Genomic DNA, 22,436 nt, shown 5'->3' with positions numbered 1-22,436 from the left:
TTTAATGAGTTCTCGCAGATGCTTGTGGGCTTTTCCATTGGCTTGAAATTCAATTATTGCAAATGAATATCTTAATTATTAACATTGTATTTTTTAAGTCAAGGATGTTTTTTTTCCTAAAGACTTTTTATTTATTTTAACAGAAAGTGGTTGCCTTTTCATAGTCATGGATTACTGTGAAGGGGGAGACCTTTTCAAACGGATTAATGCACAAAAAGGAATTTTATTTCCTGAGGATCAGGTAAAACTATCAGATTATCAAATTATTATGCCTGTTTGCTAATGAAATCTATCTAATCAAACTGCTCCTTGATGGTGATTCATTCTGATGCTAGTTTTTGGGCATATTTTGTTTATTGTTTTAACAGTAAATTCATAGTCAAATCATCCACTTATGTTCCTTGAAACATATACTCATTGCCTCCAACTGCACTATTTCTGCCCCCTCAGTCAGTTACAATATTTCATTCAATGTATTGTACTTTCTTTGGCAGTTGTACTAATGATGTTTCTTGCAGTTGAAATGGGCATTGTACAAGAATTTCAGTTCCAGCATCATGATTTGACAGAATATTGCTGCACTAGTAATACCTTGCTTGCACTTTGTCCAGATGGTGTCGAAGCTCCATAATTGTCTCACACTCATTCACAGTTTTTAGAGATTTTTTTTTCCACTTTTCAAATGACAATGCTACTTGACTTTATTTTTAAAAGTTTCATCATCTTCCATTTAGATTTTAAAGGATCAGATTTGGATTTGCAACTTCCTCTGGCTGCTTTCAAGGCAGAGATCATAACAGCAAAGGTGAAGACATAGAGAACAGTAAATAATTAAACTGAGACTGAACTGAAAAATTAACTAAAAAAAGACCATACAACCATAAGATATACAGTAGGAGCAGAATTAGGCCATTCAGCTAACGGAGCCTGTGTCACTTTTCAATAATGGCTGATCTATTATCCCTCTCAACCCCCGTCTGTTGCCTTCTCTTTGTAACCTTTGAGTCCCTTACTAATCAAGAACCTGTCAACCTCTGCATTAAATATACCCAGTGATTTGGCCTTCACAGCCATCTGTGACAATGAATTCCATAGATTCAAAACTCTCTGGCTAAAGAAATTACTGAAGGGACGTGGTTGCATCCTGTCAATGTACATTCTAGATCTAGCTATCTAGGCCTTTCGATATCCAGTAGAGATCCAATGAGATCCCCCCTCATTCTTCTAAATTCTAGTAAATATATTCAGGTAGTAATCTTATTTCTTCAGTTGATAGATCAAATATCGTGAAGAGTAAGCTATCTGCAATCAGAATAGGCATGACACAACTAGCAGCAGTTAGCTATTTAGTTTCTCAGTGCTCGATAAACTGAGCTATCAGGAGAGACACGGGACTGCTTGAGTGGCTTCAGCAGGTTAACTGTTTCTGAGCCATTTGGGGAATGTCCAGGTGACAAGTTTTGTTTCTAATTGTAAGTCTTCTCTATTCCAGGTAGATGCGAGTTCAGGTATTAAGTAGATTTGAGGCTGAGGTGGATTTTTTTTAATTATGGAGGAATTGGTATTATAAAAATGAGGCAGGAAACGGTAGATGAGATGACTTTCAGGAAGACACCATGGGTAAAGGGGCTGTTAAAACTACTGCTGCTCCAGGTTTTCAAAGTCAAAATAAATTTATTATCAAAGTGTGTATATATTACCATATACAACCTTGAGATTCATTTTCTTGCAGGTGTTTACAGGAAAATGAATACAATAGAACTTATGAACAATAAACATAAAGAGGGGCCAACCACCAAGGTGTGAAACACAAATTGTCCAAATAAACATGAGTTGTAGAATTCTTGAAAGTAAATCTATAGGTTGTGGCATCAGTTCAGAGTTTTGGTGAGTGAAGTTATCCATGCTGGTTTGGGTGCCTGATGGTTGTAGGGAATAACTGTTCCTGAACCTGGTGGTGTGGGACTCAAGGCTCCTGTACCTCCATCCCAATGACACCAGTGAGAAGAGATATGGCCTTGATGGTGAGGGTCCATGATGGTGAATACTGCTTTCTCGTGGCAGTGCTCCATGTAAGTATGCTCAGTGGTAGGGATGGCTTTGCCTTTGATGGACTAGGCTATATCCATCACTTTTTGTAGGCTTTTCCTTTTCTGTTCCTGGGCATTTGTGTTTCCATACCAGGTCAATCCTGTACAGCCCCAACTCTTACGTCAGAATGCTGTTCATTGACTTTAGGTCAGCATTCTGTGATCCCCTCCAAGCTGATCGCCAAACTTTGCCAGCTTGGTATCAGCTCATCCCTCTGCAATTCTGGTCACCTCACTATAGGAAGGATGTGGAAGCATTGGAAAGGGTACAGAGGAGATTTACCAGGATGCTGCCTGGTTTAGAAAGTATGCATTATGATCAGAGATTAAGGGAGCTAGGGCTTTACTCTTTGGAGAGAAGGAGGATGAGAGGAGACATGATAGAGGTGTACAAGATAATAAGAGGAATAGATAGAGTGGATAGCCAGTGCCTCTTCCCCAGGGCACCACTGCTCAGTACAAGAGGACATGGCTTTAAGGTAAGGGGTGGGAAGTTCAAGGGGGATATTACAGGAAGGTTTTTTTACTCAGAGTGGTTGGTGCATGAATTGCACTGCCTGAGTTAGTGGTGGAGGCAGATACACTAGTGAAGTTTAAGAGACTACTAGACAGGTATATGGAGGAATCTAAGGTGGGGGCTTATATGGGAGGCAGGGTTTGAGGGTCAGCACAACATTGTGGGCTGAAGGGCCTGTACTGTGCTGTACTATTCTACGTTCTATGTAATTGGACCTTGGAACTTTCTGACTAACAGACCCCAATCAGTTAAGATAGACAACCTCTCCTCCACTCTCGCCCTGAACACCGGTGTGCCTTAAGGCTGTGTGCTGAGCCCTCTTCTATGCGCCCTTTTCACCTATGACTGCATTCCTGTACATGGTTCTAACTCCATAATCAAGTTCGCAGATGACACCACGGTGGTTGGCCTGATCAGAGGGGATGACGAGACGGCCTACAGGGACAAGGTCTAGCACCTGGCTGCGTGTTGTGCCGACAACAACCTGGCCCTTAACACCCAGAAGACCAAGGAGATCATTATGGACTTCAGGCGTGCTAGGAGCCACACTCACGTCCCCATCTAGATCAACGGAGCTGTAGTGGAGCATGTATCAAGCTTCAAATTCCTTGGTATCTACATTTCCGAGGATCTCACCTGGTCCCTGACCTCCTCCATCCTGATCAAAAAGGCGCAACAGCGTCTTTATTTCCTGTGGAGCATCAAGAAAGCTCACCTCTGTCCCAGGATACTGATGGACTTTTACCGCTGTACCATTGAGAGCATACTCACCAACTGCATCTCAGTGTGGTATGGCAATCGTCCCTTATCGGACCGCAAAGCACTCCAGCGTGTGGTGAAAACTGCCCAGTGGATTATCAGCACCCAATTGCCCACCATTGAGAACATCTACCATAAACGCTGCCTGGACAGGGCGAAAAGGATTACAGGTTTCCCTCGCCATCCGAAGGTAGAGCGTTCCTCTGAAACGGTTCGTAAGCTGGAATGTCGTAAAGCGAAGAAGCAATTGCCATTAATTTATATGGGAAAAATTTGTGAGCGTTCGCAGACCCAAAAGTAACCTACCAAATCATGCCAAATAACACATAAAACCTAAAATAACAGTAACATATAGTAAAAACAGGAATGATATGATAAATACACAGCCTATATAAAGTAGAAATACTTCTCCACAGTCATTGCCTGCACTGTTCTCGGTAGCGAAAATCTCACGCAAGCGCTCTCGGCAGAAAATCTCATGCAAGCGCTGTTGGCAAAAACACTCTCTCCAGTAACCTTTAAGCTATGAAGCTGCCAAATCATACCAAATAACACGTAAAAATACACAGCCTATATAAAGTAGAAATAATGTATGTACAGTGTAGTATCACTTACTGGAATCGGGAAGACAGCTTGCCGAGCTGATGGTGTGTTAGGCTGAGTCGGATCAACGAAGCATACAGCGGTGCAGCGGTAGCCGGGAGGCACACAGCACATCTTTAAGAAAAAAGCCGAAATAAACATGCTAATTAATTACGTGCCGGGCACCTAATTAATTAGCATGTTTATTTCGGCTTTTTTCTTAAAGATGTGCTGTGTGCCTCCCAGCTACCACTGCATTCTCTGTGAATCGGTATCTGTCCGCGGCCTGGGGGTTGGGGTGGTGGGACACTGAGGTGTCATCTCATCGTCGTCTGTTTCCATTAGGGCAGGCAGCTCATCTTCTCCTATGACTGCCCGCTTCGATGTCGAAGGTCAAGGTTCGTCGGCTGATGTGGAAGGCTTGCTTGACTGCTGAGCCTCGCACATTTTTCTATCATACAGTTCTTTGTAAGGACTCAAACCGTCCTGTAAATATCCCCTAAACCTACGTACCCTTTCAAAATTAAAGTCGTACTTTGTCATTGCAGTGAAAATCTCATGCAGTCACTTTCGGTCCGTTTGCTACTGCATTCGGTTTCAATTGTTATCCTTTCCTCTTCCAATTGCATCAGCTCTTCATCTATCAGTTCTTGGTCATGGGATGTCAAAACCTCTTCAACATCATCTTTGTCAGCTTCCACAAGCCAAGCTCACGTTGTTCTTACTTCGTTCACCACGATCGAAACGCTTAATTGTGTCTAATTTTACGCTAAGTGTAACACCCTTATGAGCTCTTTTAGGCTTTTCCGACACCTTAGAACTCTTCTTGCTAACAGCTGCTCACAGGCACGTGTTTAAGCAATGCCGGCGAGAATGCCGTTCCAAATCCGGGGGAGAGAGGCTGCTGGGGACGCGCACTGATTTTTTTCGTAACAGTGAAAACACCTTCTGTTAGCGAAAACAGGGAACTAATGTAGGTCTTTTGTAACAGTGAGGTTTCATAAAGCGAACGTTCGAAAAGCGGGGGACACCTGTATCAAGGATGCATCTCACCCTAACCATGGACTTTTTACTCACCTCCCATTCGGTAGGCGCTATAGGAGCCTCCACTCCTGCACCAGCAGGCACAGGAAGAGCTTCTTCCCTGAGGCTGTGACCCTGCTGAACCTCACATCACAGCGCTAAGCAGTATTGCACCCATATTGTACTGTCTCAGTACTTTTATATTTGTGTGCTGTAGCACTTTTTATTCACAGTTATTTTGTAAATAACACTATGGCATTTCTGGTTAGATGCTAACTGTATTTCATTGGCTTTGTATCTGTACTTGGCACAATGACAATAAAGTTGAATCTTATTTAATTAGGATACTATTTTTATCAATATTTTTATCTATTTATCAATAGAAGTTTTTAATGTTCTGAAGCTTGAAAAAATGGTTGTTATGGGACTCTGGAACTATGTTCCATTATAATCATAATCTAATGAATATTATGTTTGTTGGTGATAGCGGGTTTGGGATAGTTGGTTGTGAAGTAGTAGTATTTGCAGATTAGTGAAAGTCCCATTAACTTTGAAGGCTGAGAAAAGTCCATCTCCCAACCCCTTCCTCACCACATTCTACAGAGGTTGTACTGAGAGTATTTTGCAGTTATGTACCAGCAGTTATGGTCAAAATGACAATAAAAAGTGACTTGACTTGAATAAAATGTTTGCATATACATCTTTGGGACCGTAAACTGACTACACTTGAATAGATTGTTTGTTGTTCCAGAGGCCTCCAGTTTATAATATAGTATTCCTGCACTTTTATATTCAAAATAAACTGCTCCTGAATCTCTAATAGTGATTTGTGTTAAAATAGAGTTGTGAATAGTGATGTCACTCTGGCAAATTTGTAAATGAGGTCTGCTTATTATCTTTTGAAGTGAAATATACTGTATGACCTTGATATTGTCTGATCTGATTTCTACTTGTACACAGTTTTACTGAATTTTTTTTGTGACTAGATCCTGGATTGGTTTGTGCAAATTTGCTTGGCTTTGAAACATGTACATGATAGAAAGATTCTGCACAGGGATATCAAGTCACAGGTGAGCTTGTTTAATCAGTTTAGTTATGGTAATATTTTCAAGAATATGATTGGTACTCACTGTATCATTACTTGTAGGTTGTATATTTTACTAGTGCATTGTGAGGAAGAAATTCCAGCTGTATGTCCTGTTACGTGGAGCTCTTGAGTTTGTCAGGATCCACTAATGTCACTGAGTTGAACTGTTTAGTATAGAATTTTTTTTCTAAACACGATGGGTTGGAAAAAATCAATTCAAATTTACAATGAATATGATTTGTGTACAGATATTCTGTTTTGTATTATAACAATCCATATTTATGAAACACTTAAATGCCTCAATTTATTTTTTGGTAATGACATCAGGTAAAATTTGATACACAAGGACAGATTTGATGATACAAGCTTCTTGAAGTAACAGAGGTGTAGTGAGGGGATTATGGAACTTCAGGCCTTGATGGGGTGAGAGAGCTTTGTGGTAAAACAATTAAAACTTCCCATGCTTGGGCCTTGAATTGAAAGAGTACATTACATCACTACGAGTGAAATGGACAAGGCCTTGTAGGGATTTGAAGCCGATGACAAGAATTTAAAAATGTTGATCCTTTACTGGGAGCCTCTGTAGGTCAGAAAGCATAGGGGGATAGCTAAGGGGGATTTGATGAAAACTAGGACAAAGGTAGCACAGTTTCAGATGAGCTCAAGTTCAGAGGTAATAGAAATTTCAAGGTTCCCTGAAAGTTTTGGGATAATTAATCTGGAAGGATAGGTGTGAATGAGTATTCCAGTAACGGATAATCTAAAGTAAAGGAAGAAGTGAGTGAAAAGACATCGTTACTGATTGCACAGGTGTATTCCAACACTAGCCTTGGGAAGAAATATACTGTTCAGTAAAGCACAGTCTTGTTTAGCAGACTGGTAGCAGTAACATGCAGACACTTGATACGTCTGACTGTGCTAATTGAGCTACAGGCTGAGAGCAATGGATCTGGTCTTCCCAACTGTTGAATGGAGGAAATCATAGTTGATTGCAGGAGTGGAGAGGTGGGGGTGCTTTTTTTCTTTTGAAAAGAAAAGATCAATGATGGCTGAAGGAGAGAAGGTTAGAATCTGACAAGAGAAAACAGTTAATAATGTCAATCAAAATTAGCCAGAGGGAAATTTGAGACAGAAGAGTTGAGAGGGGTGATGGTTTCAGAACCACAGGTATTCACAAAGCAAATAATTTTGTGGTGCTAATTTTGAAGGCATGTGAACGGTGTTTCATGAGCTAGGCAGTTTAGGAGAAGGCATGCAGTTAGATGGAAGCTATCCACATGAGGAGAAAAGTACAAGTAGATTTCATTAAGTGCAGTAATAAATCTTGGAAGTCTGGTCCAGGCATTAGGGGATGAGCAAGAATGAGGGGGATGCAGTTGATGGAATGGTCTCAATCTTTAAGACAGAAGGCAGTATGTGCAAATACTGTGTCTCAGTCATTTCCATGTGACTTCTTTAAGCTGTACCTAGAAGAGAGGTGTGATAAGTTTTCTGTTGGTGTTTTGACTTGGCCTGGCTTTGTTAATTTCTCTTTGCCATTGTAAGCTTGGCAAGCATATTGAATGGGTGAAGGAAAACACAAGAGCAGGGAGAAAGAAAAGTTGTGCTCACCTCTCATACCTTGCATGTTTTCCAGATGTTGCAACAATGCTCACAGCCAATAAATTTTGCAAGGATAATGTTCAATTTCTATTAAAGACTTGGAAGAAAATATTTTTTTTCATGATCTCAGTGTGCTTTAAACTTTACAATCAATGAAGTCATTTTGAAATGTAGTTCAGGTTAAATATCACTGGCATATGTCATGACATTTGTTGTTTTGCACCACTGGTACATTGCAATACATAATAATAAAAACTGAAAATTAGAGTAAGAAGTATAAAGTTAAATTAAATAAGTAGTGAAAAAGTACTGAGAAAGTGTTCATGGGTTCATCCTCTGTTCAGAAATCTGATGATAGAGGAAACATTGAGTATGTGGCTTCAGGCTCCTGACCCACCTCCTTGATGTAGCATTGAAAAGAGGGTATGTCCTGGGTGATGGAGGTCCTTGGTGATTAATGCTGCCTTTTTGAGGCATCCATCCTTGAAGATGTCCATGATGCTGCCGAGGCTAGTGCCATGATGGAGCTGGCTGAGTTTATAATTTTCTGCAGCTTTTCCCAATCCTATGCAGTGGCCTGTTCATACCACACGGTGATGCAACCAGTTAGGATGTTCTCCAAGGTACAGTTTGTGGTTCTCTTGGAGAAAACCACAGGCATTAATTTCCACATGCATGTTACTATAAACAGCAGTGGAAAAAAATGACCAGATATTTTGTCTTGATCATCTTAGTAAAGGAATTTATGTCACCTAGGAATCTGAATTTGGTGTCCTTTATGTTTGCTAAAGTAGGCATTGATTTGGTTTAATATCTCATCCAAGATCCTTCACCTCTGGTGCTGCATTCCACTGATGTTGCACTCAATTGTCAATGTGTGTTGCTCTGGGTTTTCAGTAACTACAAAATCTCTTGTGTTTTATGTACTACCCTACGATATGAGTGTGGAGATAAAGGTCTTGTCATTCCACATTCGAGATCTACTACCGTAAGGGGAAAAAAAAGTATGGAATAACTTCTGTTAGTAGTATAAGTGCAGGGGATGGAGCTGTATTTGAATTTTTAATTTAGTGTTCAGTATAAAAGACTAAAGTTATACACATTTATTTCCCCACCTTTTTGGGCAGTTGTGCAGTAATCAGAACAAATTAAATTTTAGTTAATGTAAAAATTACTTGTATTTAAAAATAAATTTGTTTCTTCAAATGTTAGTGAAGTTTCTTATTTTTATAAATATTATGGAAACTCATCATTTTTTAATATAAGGCAATTGGTTTTGGGTAAATGTGTCTTGTCCTATCAGTTTCTGTACCTAAATTGTGGAAGTACTTTTTAGCTTCGTTGCTTGGGTAGTAACCTGTTAGTACAAGTAAGCTACCAGTTGCAGATCTAAACAGATTTCTGGTCCATTTTGATTACAAGCATGAAGACCAGGTAGGTTCTTCAAAATAGCAGGTGATTCAGTCCCAAGGCTACGATGTTTATAAAGACTCCACATCTAAAATAACTGGAGACTTAATTGCATTTTCAATGTAGGATAGAGAATATCATTTCTTGTGTTGGGAGGAGAAAGTATTTTAATCCTGGCCACACAAAATCCATTTCCTTAACTTGTAAGCTGTATCACATTGTTTTCATAGTATAACAAATTTTGTACGTTCCGAATCCAAAAAGGTTTGCTTAAAACTGTAAACTAAAATACTGTATTTTTGCATAATAAGTCTCACACTTATTCCTTCTGACCCAGAATATCTTTCTAACCAAAGATGGGACGGTGCAGCTGGGAGATTTTGGAATAGCTAGAGTACTCAACAGGTAAAGTACAAACTGTTCGAAAGGAAGCATGATTTACATGCATTCCCTCTTTTGTTCATGCACCATTTGCAAGAGCATTGCCTTCATCCTTACTCAAAATAAAGTCATTTATTTGTTGAACTTTGAGAATTACTTGAAATATATTTCTTTTGCTCGCATATCAAAAAATGAAAGTCTTTCAAAAAGTGCATAATGTTTCAGCATCATTTTAATGTGGTTACATAATAGTGAATTAACAATAGCCTGCATTATGTTGTCTTTTTTCAATATAGTAAGCGTGCTGAGGAGCCTTAAAGGAATGTTCTTTAGTGACATTCAGCACTGAATTTAAGGGAACTTCAGGACAGGTGGCCATAACCTGTTCAAAGGCTTAGTGGAGAAAGAAGAGTGGCAATTTTGGGAAAATGTGCAGTAGTAGAGTTTTATTTAAGGCATGACCATCAATGCCAGAGTTCCTAGGAGAGAACATCATACGAAAGGATGTTGTAATTGGAGAATATGGAGAGGGTGACAGTGGAATTTTAGATTACCTTTCAAAAAGAGGATGTCATAAATGTCTTTGTGTGCTTGCAGGCAGATAGACCAAGGTCTGCTTAGTGTAGCAGAGGAAAAGCCTACGAGAGGAGAGGCTGTACTTGATCTGGTATTGGTAAATGAACCTGGTCAAGTGTCAGATTTCTCAGTGGGAGAGCATTTTGGAGATAGTGATCATAATTCTATCTCCTTTACAATAGCATTGGAGAGAGATAGGAACAGACAAGTTAGAAAAGCGTTTAATTGGAGTAAGGGGAATTATGAGGCCATCAGACAGGAAATTGGAAGCTTAAATTGGAAACAGATGTTTTCAGGGAAAAGTACAGAAGAAATGTGGCAAATATTCAGGGGATATTTGTGTGGAGTTCTGCATAGGTATGTTCCAATGACACAGGGAAGTTATGGTAGTGTATAGGAACCGTGGTGTACAAAGGCTGTAATAAATCTAGTCAAGGAGAAAAGAAAAGCTTACAAAAGATTCAGAGAGCTAGGTAATGTTAGAGATCTAGAAGATTATAAGGCTAATAGGAAGGAGTTTAGGAAGGAAATTAGGAGAGCCAGAAGGGGCCATGAGAAGGCCTTGGTGGGCAGGATGAAGGAAAACCCCAAGGTATTCTACAAGGATGTGAAGAGCAAAAGGATAAGACATGAAAGAATTGGACCTATCTAGTGTGACAGTGGGAAAGTATGTATGGAACCGGAGGAAATAGCAGAGGTACTTGATGAATACTTTACTTCAGTATTCACTACGGAAAAGGATCTTGGTGATTGTAGTGATGACTTGCAGCAGACTGAAAAACTTGAGCATGTAGATATTAAGAAAAAGGATGTGCTGGAGCTTTTGGAAAGCATCAAGTTGGATAAGTTGCCTCACTACAGGAAGGATGTGGAAGCCATAGAAAGGGTGCAGAGGAGATTTACAAAGATGTTGCTTGGATTGGGGAGCATGCCTTATGAGAATAGGTTGAGTGAACTCAGCCTTTTCTCCTTGGAGCGATGGAGGATGAGAGGTGTATAAGATGATGAGAGGCACTGATCGTGTGGATAGTCAGTGGCTTTTTCCCAGGACTGAAATGGTTGCCACAAGAGGACACAGGTCTCAGGTGCTGGGGAGTAGGTATAGAGGAGATGTCAGGGAGTGGTGAGTGCGTGGAATGGGCTGCCGGCAACGGTGGTAGAGGCGGATACGATAGGGTCTTTTAAGAGACTTTTGGATAGGTACATGGAGCTTAGAAAAATAGAGGGCTGTGGGTAAGCCTAGTAATTTTTAAGGTAGGGACGTTTTCGGCACAACTTTGTGGGCCAAAGGGCCTGTATTGTGCTGTAGGTTTTCTATGTTTCTAAAAGATTGCTGTGATTTTGATTTTAAAATAATATTCTAATCTTTGGCCATAGAGGTACCTGCTGATTGGAGGAGCGTAAATAAGACCTTAAGATATAGGAGCAGAATTTGTTTCATCGAGTCTGCTCTGCATTTCATCATGGCTGATCCATTCCCCCCTCAGCCCCAATCTCTTGCCTTCTCTCCATAACTATTCCTGCCCTGACTAATCAAGAACCTATCAACCTCTGCCTCAAATGGAAAATAAATTCTGAATGCAAAGATTAATCTAGTTAGAGAGGCAGGCATTGATCAGGATAGTCAGGAAGTATAAGGACAGATGCTCTGAAAATTTTTAATTTTTTTTTGAGGTATCTAAAAGTGATTGTTGTAGACGGATTTCAGTAAATTCTTTGACAAAGTCATGAATGGGAACTGGTCTAAAATGTAAGAACTAATGTGATCCAAAGCAAGTTAGCAAATTTGATCTGAAATAATCTTGGTTTTATGAGCAGGGAATGATTCTTGAGGGTAGCAACTGTCACTAGACAGGATGTAGAATAGAGATTATCGTACAACTTTATAAAACATTGATTATTCTGCGGCTGGAGTACCTACCAACTGTTGTTCTGATTAGCATACCACAAGGTGGATGTTTATGCACTGGTGAGGGTGCAGAGGAAATTCAGAAGATGTTGCGCCTGAGATGGAACATTTCAGTTATGAAGAGAGACTAGAAAAGTGTGAATTTGTTTTCTTAGGACCAGAGGAGGCTGGGGTGTTGGGATGGTTGGGGTGTCAATTGCTGATTGATGTATTCAAGATTAAGAACACTGGTGCAAAGATTTTCCCCAATAGCAAATATGTATAATACTACAGGTAATAGTTTAAGTGTTAGGAGATTTGGAGGTGTTATTTTACTCCCCAACACAACGTGGTCAAAATTTGGAAGTCTCTATCTGAGGGGTTGGTGGGGGCAGGTACTCTGACAGCATTGTTCATTATAGATGAGCACTTGAAATGTTCAGGCATGGAAGGATTTGGGCTGAGCACTGTCAAGTAGGATTAGTATACACTGGTAATTGATCACCATCTTGTCAATAATGGACCAAAGAGCCTGTTTCCATCTTGTATGTCTTGGGGCAACGTGACTCCGAAGTATATGCCTAAAACCAGAAAAATTTTGGTGAAGTGTCTGTATTTCAAATTCATTTGCTATTTACTTTTCACTCATAGCTGATACTTGCAGGATTCAATTGAGAATGATATGTATTGTGCATAATAATTGCATTCCCTCAAATTGTTACAATTAGGAAATATGTTCATTTTTAAATAGATTATTGCCACTTATAAAATGGCATAGGGAAATTATATTACATTTACAACAATATTAATATTGATTTCCTTACAGTACTGTGGAGCTGGCACGGACTTGCATTGGCACACCGTACTACTTGTCCCCAGAAATATGTGAAAATAAGCCATACAACAACAAAAGGTACATTTGACCATTTTGATCGTTTGTAGCATGATAGTAAGTCAATATCATTCTTTGCATTTGTTTTACTGGAGATGAATAATTATTGATTGATACCTTAATTCATGTGTCTAGTGATATTTGGGCATTGGGCTGCGTCCTATATGAGATGTGTACCCTCAAACATGCTGTAAGTACTTTTCCTTTTATTTTTAAATCTGTCAATCCCTGGCATTGAAATTTAAATTTGGTCCTGGCTGAAGGTGATGGCATTCTCTGTGAAATCATTTGGTTGTTTTGCAACTTTGATATTAATGATTGCAGGTCAACACTTTCAACCTGTTCTTAATCAAACCGCCAGAGAGGTCACAGGGCTGACTTGAGGGTTAAATGGGCAGATTAAAAAGATCGATTCTCAGTGCTAAAGCTGAGGCAAACTGTTGTGAATCTGACAAGTGAGGTTTGCTTCTGATGTATTTCATAAGAAAGAATTTGAAATCCATCCTTGTAAGATAACCTTGTCAAAATAGCTGACCAAACATACTAACCTGTACGTCTTTGGAATGTGGGAGGAAACTGGAATACTCAGAAGAAACCCATGCGGCCATAGAGAGAACATACAAACTCCTTATAGACAGTGGCAGGAATTGAACCTGGTTCGCTGGCACTGTCATGTTGACCACTATGTTACCGGCTTAAGTGTTTTGGAAGTGGAATCCTTAGCAATCAGGTTAAATAAGCAAACAGGTGAAGAAGGAGCATCATCAAATGGGGAAAAGCATATTCAAAAGATAATTAGAAACTTAATCCAGGTTAACTGGTTAGAATAATTAGCAAAATAATAGCTACACAATCGGAATTCATCAAGATAATTTGGGTGACAAGATATGAACATATCAATGAAGGTTGCTTAGTTAAAGCTATAGGTTCTTCGATGTGAAGTGAGACAAATCTAGTGTTTCAGTTAAACAAAATTTTGGTTGAATAAAAATGTTCTGTTTATTGACTACAGCTAAGTGTTTAACACAATTATTCCGACAGTTCTGATTGAAAAGCTCCAGAACCTGGGCCTCTGTCCCTCTCTCTGCAACTGGATCCTTGACTTCCAATTTGAAAGACTCAATCTGAGTAATATCTCCACCTTGTTGACAGTCAGCACTGGCACATCTCGGGGATGTGTGCTTTGCCCACTGCTCTACTCTCTCTGCACCCATGACTGTGTGGCTAGGCACAGCTCAAATGCTGTTGACACAACTATTGTTGGCAGAAATTCAGATGGTGATATGAGGGCATACAGGAGCAAGATGTAACAGTTAGTTTGAGTGTTGTTACAGCAATAACCTTGCACTCAACATCAGTAAGATCAAAGAATTGATTGTGGACTTCAGAAAGGGTAAAACAAGGAAACACACACCAGTCTTCATCAGGGGATCAGAAGTGGAATGGGTGAGCAGTTTCAAGATCCTGGGTGTCATCATCTCTGAAGATCTATCCTGGGTCCAACATATTGATGCATTTACAAAGAATGCACGACAGCAGCTGTGTTTCTTGAGTTTGAGGACATTTGCTGTCACAAAAAGCACTCACAAATTTCTACAGATGTACTGTAGGGAGCATTCCTGTCGAGTATGGGGGAGGGCAACTGTACAGTGTCAAAATAAGCTGCCGAGAGTTGAGAACTTAATCAGCTCCGTGATGGGCACTAGCCTCAGTATCCAGGACATCTTCAAGGAGCGATTCCATCATGAAGGACCCCCACCATCCAGCACATGCCCTCTTCTCATTGCTACCATGGGAAAGGAGGTACAGGAGCCTGAAGCCACAGTCAATAATTCAGGAACAGCTTCGACCCATCTGCTGTCCAATTTCTGAATCGACATTGAACCCATGAACACTACCTCACTACTTATATTTTTATATTTGCACTAATTAGTTAATTTAACTATTTAATATGTTACATATATATTTCCTGTGATTCAGTTTTTTCTCTCATGTTTTGTACTGCATTGTACTGCTGCTGCAAAGACAACAAATTTCACAACATATGCTGGTGATATTAAACCTGATTCTGAAATAGAAAATTATTTTCTGCATATATTGAAGTGTTTGGAATAGTGATTTAAAGATGGAAGTAAATCTAATTGCTGTGATTGGCTGACATTGAAAATGAAGAATCTACAATACTTTGCGTAAAGATTGTGATGCTGAATGAATTCATAATGTGTAAATGGATGAAGATATATTGCCTACCCAATTGTTGTTAAGGCTTATAAATGCATACCTGAAAAGATGAACTGCACCTCATCGATTTGTTAATGCCTTGGGTATTCTGTAATTGGCTTTGCAATTCTAAGTGTGAAATAATTAATCAAGCAGTGCATCTTAAGATCGTAAGTGTATTGCAAACAGGAAGTGTCATTCTGATACTGTCCATTACAGCTCCTTTAATGGACTAAGTCATGTGATTAGATTTGGGAGGTACAATAGTGCAGCTGGTTGATTAATTGCCTTTCAGCTTCATGACCCAGGTTCAGTCCAGATTTCCAGTGCTGTCTGAAAGGAGTATGTCCATTTTTTTTTCCCATTCGACTGCTTATAATTCTTTGATAGTTTCTTCCTTAATTTAGAAAGCTAAGGGCTTGCAGGTTGTTAATTAATTGGGCACACTAAATTGCCCTGAGCATAAAGGTGAGTGGTAGAATCAGGAAAATATTGATGTGACAATATGGAGAATGAAAATGGGATTAGTTTGCAGTTAATTAAAATAACACGTACATCTTGGGCAAAAGGAACCAAAAGTGCTCATTGACTTGGTGTTGAACAAAATATCTTGAATTGTAACTTTAAGAATTTTTAAAAAACATAAATGGAGTGAATTTTTCTTTTGTAACTTGGGTATGTATTGAAGAAAAAATGCTTAAAAACTGTTGTTCAGAAAGGAACGGAGTTAATGCTTCAGGATGAAAATTTCATTTAATCTGGCAATTTAGTTCAAAGATCAGAGAAAAGAGAAAAAGCAAGTTAGATTGAAATTGCAGAGAGGATAATATCCCAAGGTAATATCCCGGTGGAAGAGAGAAAAGCTGAGTTCATGTTACAGATGGCTAACTTATAGAAGAATCAGAATCAGAATCAGGTTTATTATCAGTAGCATGTGACGTGAAATTTGTTAACTTAGCAGCAGCAGTTCAATGTAATGCATAATCTAGCAGAGAAAAAATAAAAATACGATAAAGTAATAATAATAAATGAAACAAGTAAATCAATTATAGTATACCTATACTGAGTAGATTTTAAAAACATGCAAAAACAGAATATTTAAAAAGTGACGTAGTGTCCAAAGATTCAGTGTCCATTTAGGAATGGAATGGAAGAGGGGAAGAAGCTGTTCCTGAATCGCTGAGTGTGCGTCTTCAGGCTTCTGTACCTCCTACCTGATGGTAACAGTGAGAAAAGGGCATGCCCTGGGTGCTGGAGGTCCTTAATAATGGATGCCGCCTTTCTGAGACACCGCTCCCTGAAGAGGTCCTGGGTACTTTGTAGGCTAGTGCCCAAGATGGAGCTGACTAGATTTATAACCTTCTGCAGCTTCTTTCGGTCCTGTGCAGTAGCCCCTCCATACCAGACAGTGATGCAGCCTGTCAGAATGCTCTCCATGGTACAACTATAGAAGTTTTGAGTGTATTTGTTGACATGCCAAATCTCTTCAAACTCCTAATAAAGTATAGCCCCTGTCTTGCCTTTATAACTACATCGATATGTTGGGACCAGGTTAGATCCTCGGAGATCTTGACACCCAGAAACTTGAAACTGCTCACTCTCTCCACTTTTGATTCCTCTGAGGATTGGTATGTGTTCCTTTGTCTTACTCTTCCTGAAGTCCACGATCAGCTCTTTCATCTTACTGACGTTGAGTGCCAGGTTGCTGCTGTGGCACCACTCCACTAGTTGGCATATCTCACTCCTGTACGCCCTCTCGTCACCACCTGAGATTCTACCAACAATGGTTTTATTGTCAGCAAATTTATAGATGGTATTTGAGCTATTCCTAGCCACACAGTCATGTGTATATAGAGAGTAGAGCAGTGGGCGAAGCACACACCCCTGAGGTGCGCCAGTGTTGGTTGTCAGCGAGGAGGATATGTTATCACCAATCCACACAGACTGTGGTCTTTCAGTTTGGAAGTTTAGGATCCAATTGCAGAGGGAGGTACAGAGGCCAGGTTCTGCAACTACTTTAATCAGGATTTTGGGGAATGATGGCATTAAATGCTGAGCTATAGTCAATGAACAGCATCATGACATAGATGTAGGTGTTGTCCAGGTATTTTAAAGCTGTGTGGAGAGCCATTGAGATTGCGTAACTGTCTAGTTCTGATATATAAAAAGGAAAAGTCAGATAATTTGAATTGTTGATTTTCATTATTGAATCCTGAAGGTAGCGGTGTGCCTGGATAGAAGATGATGTACTGTTTTTCAAATTGAACTGGAACAGCAGGCCTCCAGTTTAATTCAACTGGAAAATAACACTGGAGAGTTGGTAATAGGGGCCAAAGAAATGTGAATAAACTGGATTCTTCCTGTGAAAGATACTAGCAAAATGCCAGAAATGAGAGTGTCAGGGGTTAGAAATGCATGTTGCTGCTATTACTAAGGAGAAGATACTTGGGAAGTTGAAAGACTTGAAGGTAGATAAGTCACCTCGACCAAATCAACCACACTTCAGGGCTCTGAAAGAGGTAGCAGAAGAGTGTGGAGGTATTAATAATGATCTTTCACAAATCACTAGATTCTGGAATGGTTTCAGAGGACAGGAAAATTGCCAGTGTCATTCCATTCTTCAAGAAGGGAGGGACACAGAAGAAAGAAAATTAAAGGCCAGTTAGCCTGACTTCAGTAGTTGGAAAGATGTTGGAGTCTATTATTAAGGATGAGGTTTCGGGGTACTTGGAGGCACATTGCTGTAGAATTTTTTTTTTCTTCCCACCTGCGCTGCGTAGGTTTATAGTGAGGATTGGTGCGCATGGACTGATTCCACTCTTTAGGCTGGGTGACGTTCTACAATGGCACAGTGTGCTGCGATGACTGTGGCGACTGCAGAGCTGAAGGTTGAGTATTGGAGTTTTCCTTCTCCTCGGCTGACTGACTGGCAAGGCTGATGAGTCCCATCTACCTGGGTCTGGAATCGGAATCGTCCTTCTCCTTGGCTGGCTGCCAACCAAAGCTAATGAGCCAACCCTGCTTACCCAGTTATACTGCTGGAGTCTTAGTCACACCATGACATAAACTCAATAAGATCAGGGATGCCATGTGAAGGCTTTGCTATGGGCACAGTAGTGTAGGAGGGGCCAAATGCGAATGACCTGCTGCATCAAGCAAGCAGTGGTCCTATGGCAATCACTGCACCTGGAAAGGAGAGGCTATGGAAGACTGGAAGATGCTTCACCTTACTTAAGTGACCAGGACAGCCAGCCCAGGACTCACCTGTCTATGCCCGGTTTGATGCACAGAACTTTGTGCCGGCAAGGAAGGCATCCCTCTTTCCCCCACCCGGGGAGCAGACACTCTATCTGACTGAAGCTGATGTGAGGAAGACCCTGGCCAGAGTCAAGATATGGAGTAGATTAACCAGTGACACTTCAAAAATGATGTGGCCAGGATCTCAGAAGCCCAGTGGCTTGGGGGAAGTGCATCATAGTCTTCTGCCTGATGGTGGAAAGTTTAAGAAGATGCTGAATGGGTAAGTGGGACCCTTAATAATACTAAGGGTCCTGTGTTTAACTGTCCCAGATCTAAAAGCAGCATCATGATCCCTCAGCCTGGCACAGACCTTAGTAGTAAGCCATGGCTTCTAATTTGTCCTCATCTGGATGTGTTTCATGATGGGAACATCTTCAGTTCACTTCTCTATGTAGCTGGTCACAGAACCTACATATTCCTCAATGTTAACATGGTTGCCATAGGTAGCAACCTCTCTGAACATTCTCCAGTTTGTGTTTTCAAAGCAGTCCTGTAGTACAGAGGTTGCACCCTCGGACCAGGTTTTCGCTACCTTTAGAACTGGTTTGACCTGTTTGATCACTGATTTGTATGCTGGAATAACATTACAGGTAAGTGATCTGATTGTCCAATATGGGGTCGATTTACTGCTTTAGAGGCACCTGGTATGTTGGTGTAAACCAGGTCTAGTAAACTTTCACCTCCGGTGGCAAAATCAACATGCTGGTGGAATCTAGGCAGGAATGTCTTTAGGTTCATGTGGTTAAAATTGCCTGTGATAATGAGGATACTATTGGGGTGTTTGGTTTGAAAGTCACCAGGGCTGTGGAGCTCATGCAGTACCTTGCCGGCATTAGTTGGGGGGTGGGTGTATATACAGCTACCAACGCAACTGTAGTGAACTCCCTTGGTATATAAAATGGTCTGCACTTAACAAAAGTAAACTCAATCATCGGCAAATAATGGGACGCCAATGCTAAAGTGTTTGTGCACCCGTTCTTTTTTTACCCAAATTATTAGGTATATTTAAGGTGGAGGTCGATAAATTCTTGATTAATCAGAACGTCAAAGGTTATGAGGAGAAGGGAGGAGAATGGGTTGGAGAGGGATGATAACTCGGCCATGTTGGAATGGCAGACAGACTCAATGGGCTGAATAACCTGATTCAGCTCCTATGTCTTTTGGTCTAAGTTCACACTCTACCTTGGACCAATACAGGAAGGCATAGATGGGCATGTCAGAGTGGGAATTAAAGTGACAGGTATTTGTTTGTCAGAAGTCTTGAATTGTTCTGAAATTTTCTATCAAATTACCTCTTCACCTTGATTGCTCATGGACTGGGGTGAGTTTTCAAATCTCCTCTTCTGTCTTTTTTTTGATCTTGCTAAGTGAAAGAGGAATTGCTCAGCTATTGCCATTTTGTGCCTTCATTTATAATATTTTAACATGTCCAACTTCAGAAGGCAGTGGGAGAGATGTCTTTGTTTCATTTAGTAAATGCATGCATGTTAATATCGCATTTGCCCGTATATTTGCTTTCAGTGAGATTTTGTTTTAATAAATCTTTGTGCAAGTGAGCTGAAGTAAGAGTTTCTGCATAAACAGAATATGTTCAAGATTATTTACTGTCTGTCTTCATTACACGTGTAAATGAGACAAGATGGTTGTTACTCCAGATCCGACGCAGCATTTTTAAAAAAAAGCGTAAAGAACACAAAAACCCCCCCAAAAAAATCTAAAAATAATCCTATAAAACACAATGTACAAGTAACTGTTCTACATAGTGACGCATTTGTGTATATCAAGTGATGCATTTGCCACCTTTGTTCACTTTTCTCTTTAACGTAGTTTGAAGCTGGTAACATGAAAAACCTGGTGCTGAAGATCATCCGTGGATCTTATCCACCAGTTTCTGCTCATTATTCTTATGATCTGCGGAACTTAATGTCACAGTTGTTTAAGAGAAACCCAAGGGACAGACCATCGGTTACATCTCTACTGCAGAAACCACTTCTTGCCAAAAGAATTGACAAGTTGCTTTCACCTGATGTAAGTATCATGATGTTTCCTTCGTAATTTGGAGGTTTTCTGAAAGGAAACTTCCAGTTGGGCCCAATTTATAAAAAAAAATTTGCTTTATAGTTGTAATATAGCATACTGTATTGCCCATGTCATTTTGATCTTTGTTATGTGCGGAAGAGTTTAGGGTGATTCCTGGTTTTAGGGGATAACAGCAATGTTACTGTTGTCACATGTTTCTTGTTTTCTGAATTTAGGTGACTATTTCCGCACAATTTAAATCTTCCCACACTATGGCTGTTCCTATACACCATCAATAATATAGCTTTTAGTTGTATTCGGAGTTTTTTGTCATATCTCCTTAATTATATTATAAGTTTTACACAAAGCAACAAACCGGGTAATGAGACGTGTAGGAATAATCCTCCCACCACATTTTTCAGTCACAAAACATGTGTCAACAATTTGCCTTTTCTTTCCTGATCCTATTTTGGATCCTATTTGCTACTACCTGCATTCCTGGAAACCCAGAAGTTTCTACTGTTTTTTTTCACCGAAGTCCATATAGATGACATTAAATGCAGTGCCTTCATGTCCCTCCTTGTTGCCTATTCAGGTGTGACTTCCCTTAATATCTTTCCTGACTGTTTCTAATTACACTCACTCTCCAGACTCTGAAACTCTGAATTTTTTTTTAAAAATCTCTAAATTTCTAAATCTAGAGTAGAAATCTCTAACTAAATCCCTAACTCTGTTTACCTTTCATTGAAACCTACTGCTTTGATCATTATAATATTTTGTGACATAAAGCTTTTCTTAATCTGATCTTGGCCCTAATGTACACTTGAAGATGTTAATGTTTTAAAGTTAATGTATAAATGCAACACAATTCTAACCATAGTGAAAGAAAAGTGATATGGCTGAGCAATAGTTAAGTACCTATAATACTCTAAGGATAATGACTTGAGGAATAGTATTTGGTCATTTGTCCACATCTGCCTCTATTTCTAGCTTATTATTGAAGAATTTGGTCATGCAATTGAAAATCATGCTTCAAAACCAGTTATCAATACAGCAGGTAAGAAGTATGTCTGAGATTTTTCATTGTTTAATATATTTAAAAAATTGAAAATTGCGTGAGGGTTATTTATAACCTTTGCACCTTCTTTTCAGAATGTTTCAGAATGCATTTTATAGATTTCAGATCACTTCAACAGAAACACTTCAGTGCATTAAAGTCATTGGGGGTATTTATTCTACATTACAATTTAGTAGTGGGTGAGAAAGAAGGAAGAGAACCAAAATTAAGTTTCAGTAAACTGGTTTGGAAGACAGAGGGTTGACTATGTTTACAGGGGAGACTATGACTTGGCCATCTTGGTCAATGTCTCCCATCCACTACATAATGTACTGGGTGGGCACAGGAGTACATTCAGCCAGAGACTTTTCCCACCGCAATGCAGCACTGAGTCAGTCCTGCCTGTGACCATAAAACTTTACAACTCCTCCCTTGGAGGGTCAGACACCCTGAGTCAATAGGCTGGTCCTGGACTTATTTCATAATTTACTGGCATAATTTACATATTACTACTTAACTATTTATGGTTCTATTACTTGTTATTATTTGTGGAGCAACTGTAACGAAAACCAATTTCCCCTGGGATTAATAAAGTATGACTATGATGGATAGAAGGAAACAAGTTTGGTTTCCTCAATTGTGCATGCTTAAATACAATGAATCTTGGCAATCAACTGAGTTAGGCATGTGAAAGTGTAATATTGTGACTGTTACTGAAACATGATTTTAACATGAACATGAATAACATCTGTGCATTACTAGTTACAGAATTTCATGAAAAGTAGAAGAGAATTTTTTTTAAAAAGAGGATGCAACAATATTAGTTAAGGAAAGGAACAAAATGTTGGAAGAACTTAGCAGGTCAAGCAACATCTGTGGAAAGGAATAGAGTTGCTGTCTTAGACCAAGTCCCTTCAGCAGGACTGTCTGAAACTGACCCCTGCTCCCTGAACCCCGTTCCTTCAGCATTTTGTGTGTGTTGCTCTGGATTTCCAGCATCTGCATAATCTCTTGTATGAAGAAAACAAGCTCT

General features: G+C 39.7%; 1 protein-coding gene across 5 annotated transcripts in view; it reads left to right on the top strand.

The window, feature by feature from the left end:
- nek1 (NIMA-related kinase 1) overlaps window positions 1-22,436 on the top strand; it is a 148,880-nt gene that overhangs the window by 5,039 nt on the left and 121,405 nt on the right. For 4 of the 5 annotated variants that reach the window (XM_072257636.1, XM_072257633.1, XM_072257634.1 and 1 more), the window contains exons 4-10: window positions 144-241; window positions 5,958-6,041; window positions 9,408-9,475; window positions 12,742-12,828; window positions 12,943-12,997; window positions 20,155-20,355; window positions 21,337-21,403. In XM_072257636.1, the coding sequence (XP_072113737.1) occupies window positions 144-241; window positions 5,958-6,041; window positions 9,408-9,475; window positions 12,742-12,828; window positions 12,943-12,997; window positions 20,155-20,355; window positions 21,337-21,403 (660 nt within the window). Of the gene's footprint in view, window positions 1-143; window positions 242-5,957; window positions 6,042-9,407; window positions 9,476-12,741; window positions 12,829-12,942; window positions 12,998-18,565; window positions 18,918-20,154; window positions 20,356-21,336; window positions 21,404-22,436 lie in introns of those variants that run through there. The other variant, XM_072257637.1, reaches the window with a different exon arrangement.

This window comes from Mobula birostris, chromosome 5, assembly GCF_030028105.1.
Source record: "Mobula birostris isolate sMobBir1 chromosome 5, sMobBir1.hap1, whole genome shotgun sequence".
NCBI lineage: Eukaryota > Metazoa > Chordata > Chondrichthyes > Myliobatiformes > Myliobatidae > Mobula > Mobula birostris.
Note: the sequence above shows the minus strand (reverse complement) of the source record. Positions and strands in the feature narration are given on the sequence as shown.